At 46.3% G+C, this 10880-nt stretch overlaps 1 protein-coding gene across 1 annotated transcript; it reads right to left on the bottom strand.

Annotated features, from left to right (window-relative positions):
- Nucleotides 1-2448: 2448 nt before the first annotated feature.
- On the bottom strand, nucleotides 2449-3370 carry LRRC10 (leucine rich repeat containing 10). Its single transcript, XM_044228525.1, has one exon. It carries the CDS (start codon nucleotides 3286-3288, stop codon nucleotides 2449-2451), a length of 840 nt encoding a protein of 279 aa, XP_044084460.1. The 5' UTR covers nucleotides 3289-3370.
- Between the last annotated feature and the right edge of the window lie 7510 nt (nucleotides 3371-10880).

Genomic DNA, 10880 nt, shown 5'->3' with positions numbered 1-10880 from the left:
CTGGTTTTTGCCTGCTTGGAGGCCACTGGCCCACTTTCCTTGCTGACTACCTCACAGATTCCGGTGGTTTAACTTAGGAGGCACAGGCAGGATGTGGAGATAGGGAATTGATATTTTCTTCCTGATTTTGCTCTTTGTCTCTAGAAATGTCTGCATCCTTGTGAGATCTATCAGTGTTGTTCTGCTGGTGGCCCCTTTCTTCATGCCTTTTAGCTCTTAGGAAATTAGGATAACATTGCTGTTCCCTATTCATCTAGCCTCATGAGTGGTGACTGCTGCTCATAGCCTACGTATCTGGCTGTCTCAGTACTATCTTGATTTCTCCCATCCCGTCAATGTTGTTTAGTAATAGTTCCTTAGTATTCTCTCTCTCTCTCTGCCCCTCCCACCCCATGTGTGCACTTGTGTGCTCTCTCTCAAATCAATCTTAAAAAGATTTTTCTGATACATAACATTTTGGGTTTTGGGACTTTTAAAATTATGAGAAAAAAGTTACATTTGGTGGTGCTTTCTCCCCTTTTGAACTTTCTAATTATGTCAGAATTTTAAGAAAACATCAGAGGGTTGTGGAACTGTTAATAGGCACTTGCATGGTTACTTTATAAAATTAATTGAAATCCTGTAGCAAAAACATTTTTGGGTAGCTAAATCAGTGGTGAAATCTTAAACATATTGTTTGAGAAATGTTTGTTGTATATTAGAAGAAAATCTCTTGACTGTGTGCCAAATGTTTATAATTTGCATTCAGTTCAGAGCAGTTAGCTCATTAGATGAGCAGTGTGTACATGTCAGCTGGTGTCACACTTGTTTGATGGCTGCAGCCTACAGCTGTATTAGAAAAGGTGGGCCTATTAATCTCAGGAGGAGGAAGACGGTCAAAAAATGAGCCATCTATAAGGCTGACTATAGATAGAGCCCAGAAGGGGTTTCTAGCATCAGCTGAGTATAGTTTGATTTCAGTCAAACATGAGAAAATAAACTGTAAATCCTAGCTGCCTAATAGAAATCTGGACTGGTTACTAAAGGACTTAAATATTTGACAGCTTATGACATTGAATGATTAAAAGGATCTCTTGGCAGTCTAATCAGTGGGTTGTAGATACTCTGCATAGTGGGAGGTAGCAATAGGAAGAGATTGTGATACCAAACTTTCTTCCTCTGGTTTAGCAAGAAATATTTATAGTAGGAAAACACATGAAAATAGTCTGTGCAGTGTCATTTTAGGACCAGACTTTGCTGGGCAAAGATGCTTTTACAGCAAAAGTAACTAAAAATTAAAAAGTTTTAGTAAAGATTATACTTTTTGTGTCCTTGATGGAGAGGTTCAAGAACATTAAGTACTATATTAAATCACCCATTGTGACAGCAGCATCTTTAAGATTGATGTATTTGTGGGAAGAAGAAAAGTTCACAATTTATATATTAAAAAACAGCCAAAATATCTAAGCTCTACACTGACCATCAAAAGTCCCATTTTATCTACAAAAATCAAAACAAATCAGAACAAAGTCTGTATATACGGCTAGAGTCAGAAGTGTCCTATGTCTACCACAACCTGCAACTCAGATTTCCAGATGCTTGTTTCAAGTAAACCTTTTTCACCTACTACCTTTATTCTAATACAGCTCTGGAAATGTGGTTTCCTCGATGGAATGGGATTCAGTTCTGCTCTGGTTCGTGAATGTGAGTAAACAGAAGGGCTGTGCTCTACAGAGGCAGGCAGGATTACAGTTGGGCTTGCTTTTGATAAGACCACGTTGTCTACTGTCTGGATGACTTCTAGCATTGTAGTAACAGTAAGCAGTTGAGAGCAGACCTTGGGTCAGACCCCTTAGGGATAAATCAGCTCAGTCAGCGTGAACCTCTGTCAAGTGTGAAGTGGCAGTCAGACTCCATCAGGAGGCATTTTCCATCAGGGGTCTTAGCTTTCACTGAGCTGCAGGGGAAAAGCTTCATCTTGAGCCTTTGCAACAGCACAGAGTCTCTGAGTCTGACTGACTAGGTAGAACTGTCTTTTAAAAAGTGACCCAAATTAGCAATATTTTCATATCACTTACAGTCATTCACAGTAACACCGATATACCTTGCAAAGAGCTGGAGCCAGGCCACCAGAACTCAGGTGAATTCTTTAATAAATACCTTATTTGAGGAGGTCATGAGCATTGTGACCAGCCATTTCTGGAGAGGGAGAAGGACAAAAAGTCCTAGCACTTCTTGTTCTTCAGTGTTTCAAAATATCTGTTTGGAGAAGCTGATTTTCTTGTAAAGAAGTCCTCATGCTCCCCAGAGCACACAGCTTCGCTTTGGTAGAGATGTTGGCCAGAAGTTTTTTGCAAAGGCACCCCACGTGTCCCCAAGCAATTCTTTGCACTCTAAAGGAGAGGTCTCCAGAAGGTCTCCAGAAGACACTGGAGTTTTGTCCTTGGCCTCGACTGACAACTGAAGCATTCAGGAGTTGGGAGGAAGAAGTAGAGAAGGCAGGGCAGGTGCCTCTCCATCCTGGCTTTCCTCCTGGGTCAAGGCATAGCGCCTGGCCTTTCTGGGGTCAGGCTCTGGCGTCTCCTCGGCCCATCTTCCTACACGGCGGACCCCTTTGGCCACCTTGGGTGCATTCCTGCAAGGATTATGGTCATAGATGACCAGCTTCAGACTTGACAGGTGAGCCAGGCTGGGGAAGTAATGGATGCTGTTCCTGTCCACATCGATCACCTCCAGGAAGGGCATGTGCAACAGCACAGCGGGGAAGTCAGTCAGCAGGTTGCCCGAGAGCCAGATGGTCCTCAGCTCCTGGAGGTGCTGGAGTCGGGCCGGCAGCAGACGCAAGGCATTGGAGCCGGCGTGCAGAGTCTTAAGGAGCCTCAGCTCACAGACCACATCTGGCAGCTGCGTGAGGCAGTTGGCCTCAACCCACAGGGTCCGGAGATTCTGGAGCCGGCTCAGCTCACTGGGGAGGTCGCAAAGTTTGTTGTTACCCAGGTAGAGGATGCAGAGCTGTTTCAAAGTACACACCACCTGAGGCAGAGCCTTGAAGTTGTTGAAATCCAGGGCCAAGATCTGTAGATTCTGGAGCTGCCCCAGCTCCGGAGGCAGGCTGTTGAGGTGGTTGTCACTCAGGTAGAGCTTGACCAGCTCCCGGAAGGAACACACGTGCACGGGGAAGCGGCGGAGCTGGTTCCCACTCAGATCCACCATCTTGTCCGTTGGCATCTCCCGGAGGTCTCTGACCAGGTAGCTCTGGCAGCAGTCCGCGGGGACGAAGGCCACCAGGGCCCGGATGGCGTTCCCCATGCAGAGGGTGGAGGCACAGAGGGCCCCAGCCCAGACTCGCTGAGGGGCTCCCCCAGGGGAGGTGGACTGCCCAGAGCCCCATTCTCCTCTCGTCCTTTATAACCTGGTATTGGCCTGACGAAAGCCAGTCTCTTCAACAGAGAAAAGTGCTCCTGACAGCCACTTGAGTGTCGGGTGACAGCCTGACGCACAGGGTCTGGGAGGCCAGGTCTGATTCGCAGACTCACTTTCAGTCACCTAAGCTCCTGTGGCCTTTATCTACATTTTTTTGTTCGTTTCAAGCTGAAAATAGCTTCGCTTTTTTTTTCTAACGATAAAACATTCAGACATTATATGAATGTGTAACAGAAGGAAATAGTCCTCTTGCCCCAGAATAAATACCGTAAACACTTTAATGTCTTAAGGGTAAATACTGTAAACATTTTAATGTACATCCTCTAGCCTTTTTGCTACAAGTAACCAATTTATTTTAAAAAATTTATTTACACTGTTTAGGAATCTTTTATCATAACATATGGACATATTTTTGTGTTTGCAGGTATCTACACAATTATTTTAACCACCTGTATTCCATTATATGGAGGCATCGTAAGTGCATACAGGTCTCTAATGTCGGGCACCTAGCTGGCTTCCAGTTATCTTGTACAGCAGTGTGAGCAGTCATCCACTAATTTCCCAGGACATGTCCTTAGATGTGTTCTTGGGTCAAAGATACACATCTTTTAAAGGCTTTTCCTTGATAGCGTTCCTCCCTACCCCTACCACATCTGAACCGGTGGTGTACATACCCTTCGCAGGTAATGGTTTTCCATAGTTTACAGTTTGCCTTTGATAAAAGATAAGCAGAAATGAGAGAAGGGGTAGGCCAGCCTCCTGAAGCTTAAATAAATGAGGATGTATTTCTCCAGCCGTCTGTGGCAGAGAACAGCTAACTGCCAATGTAAGGTTTCTGCATTTCCTTCACAGTGTCCAGCCGTAGGAAGCAGCTGGCCAGCCAGGACAGGGCCTAGTACTGGTCTCAGGCAGAGAATCTAATTCTGGCCAGTGGAATGTGGGCAGAAGTGCTACACGTCTCTTCTAGGCCTGGCTCATATAAAACAAACCTTGCCTTCCTGCACACTGTCTTTCCCCATCTGCCTGCTGGATATCAACACCCAGGGTGACCTTAGAAGCCACCGTGTGGAAGTCACATGTTGAAGTTGGCAGGGCCTTGGTCATCCTGGATCCCTGAATCAGGGCTAGGATCAGAACACTTCCCCGCCTCCCTGCAGACACATTCCCTGCCACCTGTTGGATTTAGATAAGTGACAAATAAGCCTCACTTTTGTTAAACCATCCAGATCTGAGAGCGTATGGATTACATTATCTTAATGAATAGAACATTCATTAAAAATAAGGAGGTAAGTCTACGGAGACTGATATGCAAAGATATTCAGGATAAGTGAAGTGGGCGGGGCGAGGCTCATTTCTGAAGTATTTTATGAGCCCATCTGTGAACAAATATGCATATATTCCTGTCTATTCATAAAAAGATCACTGAGCCATAAGAATGAGTATCTCTGGGGAATCTGCCTGAAGGTTTTGGGGTGATCCTGACCTTTCCATCTTTCTACAAGTATCCTCTTGGGACTGTCTGAATGTTTTTTCTCTTTTAAACTATAGACATATATTTTAAACCTATTCCAAAAGAGATAATCCATCAGCCTGCCTGCTGTATGGGTAGAGTGCTAGGGTTTGGGGCAGGCTTGGCATACTCTTTACTCTCCTCCAGGGCCTTTACTGCTCAAATTGCCCCTAACAGCCTGAGCAGAAGAGCATTCTGCGTGAATGGCTGTACCAGAGCTCTCTGGTGATGCCGCGCCACTACCCGCCTTTCTTCTCAGTCACAACTTAGTCCAAAACTGAACGTCCTTGGACTTTCTACACACTGAATGTCAGAGGCTATTATCTTGGCCTTCTCCTTGCTTTGTTGATTTGTACTATAATAACTAGCCTCTCAACAAGGACTGTGATTGGCTTCTATATTTAGCCTCGCCTCTGGTGACCACAGATGGTCATGGAGCCGCTGCCCTGTTGCCCCTAGAAATAATGAGAACAATGATTGCTACCTGTTACTATTACTTGTAACTAATCTGCTAAATACGAAACACTGTGCCAGGTACTTTCCATCTACCATCTCTTCTCAGAACACCTGCCAGATACATTTTTTAAAAAAGGTTTATTTATTTTAGAGAGGGAGTGACCTGGATGGGACAGAGGGAGACAGAGAGAAGCAGACTGTAGAGCACAGAGCCCGACGCAGGGCTTCAATCCCAGGACCCTGAGATCATGACCTGAGCTGAAATCAAGAGTTGGATGCTCAACTGACTGAGCCACCCAGGCACTCCTCAGATAAATATTTTTTATCCCCCATTTTCAGATGAGAGAACGGAGGCTCCAAAAGTTTTCCTTATAACATCAAATATTTATCGAGCACCCACTATGTTCTAGATGCAGGGAATCTTGTGGCTAACAAGATAGCTAGGACTCTAGCTCACAAAGTGTGCAATTCCACTAGAGCGGGCATGGTGGTTTCTCTTCCTGGAGTGACAGTCCCACCAACTGACAAACTCTGCCCTCGCAGAACTTCCATGCAGCACTTTTAATGTCTTTGTTGTTGAAGATTATTTATTTGACGGAGGGAGAGCTCACAGGCAGGCAGAGGGAGAAGCAGACTCCCTGCTGAGTAGAGAGCCCTATGGGGGACTCCATCCCAGGACGCTGGGATCATGACCTGAGCTGAAGGCAGATGCTTAACTGAGTCACCCAGGTGCCCCTCCACTCGGCACTTAAATACCAGCCCCTAAATATGAGCAGGTAGCTAAGGATAACACTATGGTTGAAAAAGTTCTTTTTTTTTTTTTTTTAGTCAAAGATGGAGATGGAAATAAGCAGAATAAAAGAAAACAAAAATAAAAACAAAAACCAAAAATAATGGAGAGAGGAGAGGATTATAACTAGCCATACTACAGTATTTTTGTAGTTTGTCCTGCCCTCATTTTTCATTCCTTTGTACTGGGTTTTAAGTGAATAAAATATCCCTTAGGAAGGACAGAGGGTTATGGATTAACCATTAACCAATACACCATGACTGGTGGATTGACCCACTTCGGTGGTTGTCCCTGGCAAAGGGACAGCCTGCAGATTCAATGGCATTTCCTAGGCCCACATGACCCTCTTCACAAAACACCACATCCTCTCTGGCTACAAATGTCTGTGAATACATAAAATGCATCACATGACCCCTGTGAGCCCAGAGGGCTCTGTACTGGTTGATCTAAGGGACAGGTAGGAGATGTTTAAGGCTCAGTGCAGCCAAGAACTGAAGATGGTGAGAAGTCTCTGAAAGGGAGTGTCAGAACAGTTTAAGAAAGCAGCGGTTCAAAGCAAGAGATGGGGGAGACAGGCCTGCTGCTGACAATGACTGGTTCCTGGGAGGTTTCCCAAGGGCTTCATGCTCATAGCCCCCCACTCCTTAAGGCACATAGGGCTGTGATCTTGAGGCTTCAGGAGAACAGCACTGACTGCTTCAGCTCTGCCCTCCATCTGCTGTTCTATCCACTGTGCCCTTACCAGCCTCCACCTACCCATTTCCCACCTGTCGGCTGCAATGCCTCCTTATGGCGTCAAAGCCCCACCTCGAATCTCAGCAGGGGCTTCTGATTCCCGCAGAACGAAGCCCAGTCTCCTCAGAGAGGCGTACAGGACCCTCCAGGATCTGCCACTGCCCATCTCTCCAGTCCATTGAGAGCTTCTCTCCTCTCCTGCTGCCTCCTGGAACTCAATTGAATGTGCCACCTCTCCTGCATCAGAGGGGACGTCCCTGCCCCACCCCATGCAGCCCCCTCCGCCTGGGATGCCCTCCCCAAGCCCCAGCCCTCTCCACTCTTCTGATTTCTGCTATTGTACCATGTGTGTTATGTCCTGACCTCTCAGATGGGGTTTCACTCCATCTAGTGATTTTACACCGTGCTGATGATACTTTCCTATAAAACTGATTGTCCACTTCCATGAAGGGACTATAATCCCCATGAGGGCAGATTTGCTGGGACTGCCTTCCTGTTCAATCTGTCTGTCTCCCGTTCCATGCCTGGCCTCTGGTGGGTCCTCAGCAAACCACAATAAATGAGCTGATGCTAACTGGCCGGTGAAGTAAACCTTTTTTTTTTTTTTTTAATTTTATTTATTTATTTGACAGATCACAAGTAGGCAGAGAGGCAGGCAGAGAGAGAGGAAGGGGAGCAGGCACCCCTTTGAGCAGAGGAACCTGATGCGGGGCTCGATACCAGGACCCCGGGATCATGACCTAAGCTGAAGGCAGAGGCTTTAACCCACTGAGCCACCCAGGCGCCCTGAAGTAACCCTTGATTTGCAAACAGAAGATATTATTTTTAAGTACTAAAGACAGCACTAAATATAGGAAGGGACACAGATGTGATTTATTATGCTCATCAGTACTGCTATGGAGAGTACCTTGTATAAAAAAACCTTGAGTTTAACACACACCTGATTGTACTTATAATGTATTTAGAATGTGATATATAAGTATAAAGTTTCACTTTATAAAAGTAATTGTTGGGGCACCCGCGGCACAGTCAGTTAAGCATCTGACTCTTGGTTTCTGCCCAGGTGGTGGTCTCGGGATCGTGAGTTTGAACCCTGTGTTGGGCTCCCACTCAGCATGGAGAGAAACTTGAGTTTCTCTTTCCCTCTCTTCCCTGCTGACGCTCTCTAAATAAATAAAATCTTTAAAAAAATGAAATCTATATATCTTGGAGTAAGTCCAAGGTTAGGCCTGGGAATAAAGGCTTCTCTTTTCCTATCACCCCCAGCTCCACTAGGTCAAGGTCCTCTTACATACATATCCCCCAGTGTTGCGGTAATTGTTATGGGAAATAAGAATGTCTTCTACCCTTTTTACTAATAATACAGAGAACGAAGTGTCAGGTCTTTGTACTCGAGTCTTTTCCCTCAGCCCTGAAATGTTCCCTTGAAGCAAAGGGGGTGTGTGTGTAACATGTGTACACATCTGTGTGTGTGCATGCATATTTATGTGTGCATACATGTGGCATTCGTGTGTGGTGCACATGCGTGCACATGTGTGTGCATGCACGTGTGTGTTCTGCATATGTATCTGTGTGCATATTTATGCGTGCACGCATGTGGCATGTCCACATAGCTGCACGTGTGCATGTATATCTCTGTGTATGTATCTGGCATGCATATTCGTGTGTGTGTGTGGCTGCAAGTTTGCACATGTATGTGTGCGTGTGTGTGTGTGCGTGGTATGCATGCATGTGGTATATATACCGGTGCACGGGTATATGCGTGTGTGTACGCAGACGTGCATGTGTGCCTATGTACATGTATGTGGTCCCTTGAAAATGCTTTCCAGCCAGCTCCTCATCTTCCTGTCTCAGCTTAGCGAGCATTTCCACCCTATTTAGTGAGGCTGTTTCCTTTCTACAGTGGTCCCCCCTGCCCCTCCCACGCCGCCCCGTCTTAGCTCTTATCCCAGTTTGCGTTTGTTTTCTTTCTTAGTTGTCTTGCTCTCCTGCAGAACTGTGAAGTCCCTGAGGCCAGGGCTGTGCCAGTTGCATTCACTTCTGCGCTCTTGGCATAACGACTGCACCTCAGACAAAGTGGGCATCAGTTTATTCCACAAATAAGTGATGAGCTGCAGACAGAATTCCCCGTCTTCCTGGAGCGTCTGAATGAAGGAAAGAAGGATGCATTGCTCTCAGTTTGATAACAGAAATTCCAATCACTAGCAGCCAGTGACTCACAATGTATGTTGACTAAATAGATTTTTTTTTCTACCACTGATTATCACGGAGGTAAAAGAGAGTAGGTTCTGAGAAAGACTCGGATTTACCCAGGATAGTTGGAAGAACCCGGAACGGAAGTCACGGTCGCTGGGTGGCCAGTAGGATGAACAACAATTTTGAACCTGCCCGAGTGCAGTGCTGGGGCGGAAGCTGAGGATTTCCCCTGAGATTCAGCCCATGACCCCAGCACGAGCCGAGTACCCCCCCGTGGACAGGTCCGACCGTGGATTCCCAAGCAGCTCCCAAGATACTCTGTCAAGTTCACTAGATTGTCTCTCGGGCTTGAACTGTTGGAATCGGTTCAGCAGCAACTGCTGAGCCAAGACAATTATTCTGAGAAAAGGGAGCTTCCAACGTGAGCAGCGCCTTGAAACGCTGGCCCTGAGGGAGTTCCACAGGCTCCCACCTCACTGGAGGGAGAGCCAGCTGGAGGGGACCGGAAGCGGGACTGGCAGCCGCCTCACAGCCTGCAGGTGAGTGAAAAGACCCACTCAGGAAAACGAGCCTTGAGGGGATTCTGTCTGGCAACCCTCAGGAGCCAACTATGAGGGGACACCTCTTCTGAAGCGGGCTTCCTCGAGGCCGGTTCAGAGACCCTCCGCTCCCTGCTGTGCAGAGGGTAGGATTTGCTACCAGAGCACGGATCAGGACTTCTGCTTAGCTGGAGTGTCTCCCAACTCTGCCTGTAAGGCAATAGGTCCTCCCAGTTTGTCAGCCTTTGCCAGTGGTGCTTCTCTAGGGGTGATCTTGCCCTTCAAGAGACAGTTGGCAACGTCTGAAGACATTTTTGTCTGTCACAACTCAGAAGGCTCTGGGCATCCCGTGGATGGATGCCAGGGTTGCCGCCAAACCTTCTACAGTGTACAGGAGAGCCCCCACAACAAAGAATTGTCTGGTCAAAAAGTCACCATTGCAGAGGTTGAGATGCCATGGGCCACATCTTAATGCCAGTCAGCCCTCTCCAGGAAAAGCAGCACTGAATTTGTAAAATGCATACATTTTAGCTAGTATTTTTTTTTTAAGATTTTATTTATTTATTTGTCAGAGACAGAGGGGTAGAGAGCAAGTGAGCATAGGCAGACAGAGAGGCAGGCAGAGGGAGAAGCAGGCTCCCTGCCAAGCAAGGAACCCGATATGGGACTCGATCCCAGGATCCTGGGATCACGACCTGAGCCGAAGGCAGCTGCTTAACCAACTGAGCCACCCAGGCGTCCCCATTTTAGCTAGTATTTTATCTTCTTGACTAGAATACATATTTTTCAGCCATGGGAAAGGTTTTCTTTCGTTTTAATAAGATGGAGTAGGATGGCATTGAAAGACCCATTGTATAGCTATACCTTCGAGAAATTCCTTGGCATTCTCAATATTCTTAGATTTTTCTGACAAGTAAAGGGTTGATAATTTGAAAGTAGCATTGGAAATTGGAATTGCTTGCAAACTTTATAAAGGACTCATGAATTCTCTTTTAAGTTGCTGGGTTTTTTCTATGTTTTGTTTTTTGCAGAATAGTGGTCAGGGGGTTGGCTGAATCTTTAATGCATTTTCCAGCAGAAACTGGAAATCCCAGTTAGTCTACGAGAATTGGCTTAATCCATAGAATAACAGAAGTGCCGGGATGATATACAGTGGTTGCATTCTTACTGACTTTCGGGTATAAGATGGTTTCCATGAGGAAATGGATTCTGAGCTGTGGCACAAGCATCAGGACCAGTAGCCAGAGGGGCT

Source organism: Neovison vison, chromosome 12 (genome assembly GCF_020171115.1).
Source record: "Neovison vison isolate M4711 chromosome 12, ASM_NN_V1, whole genome shotgun sequence".
Lineage (NCBI taxonomy): Eukaryota > Metazoa > Chordata > Mammalia > Carnivora > Mustelidae > Neogale > Neogale vison.
Note: the sequence above shows the minus strand (reverse complement) of the source record. Positions and strands in the feature narration are given on the sequence as shown.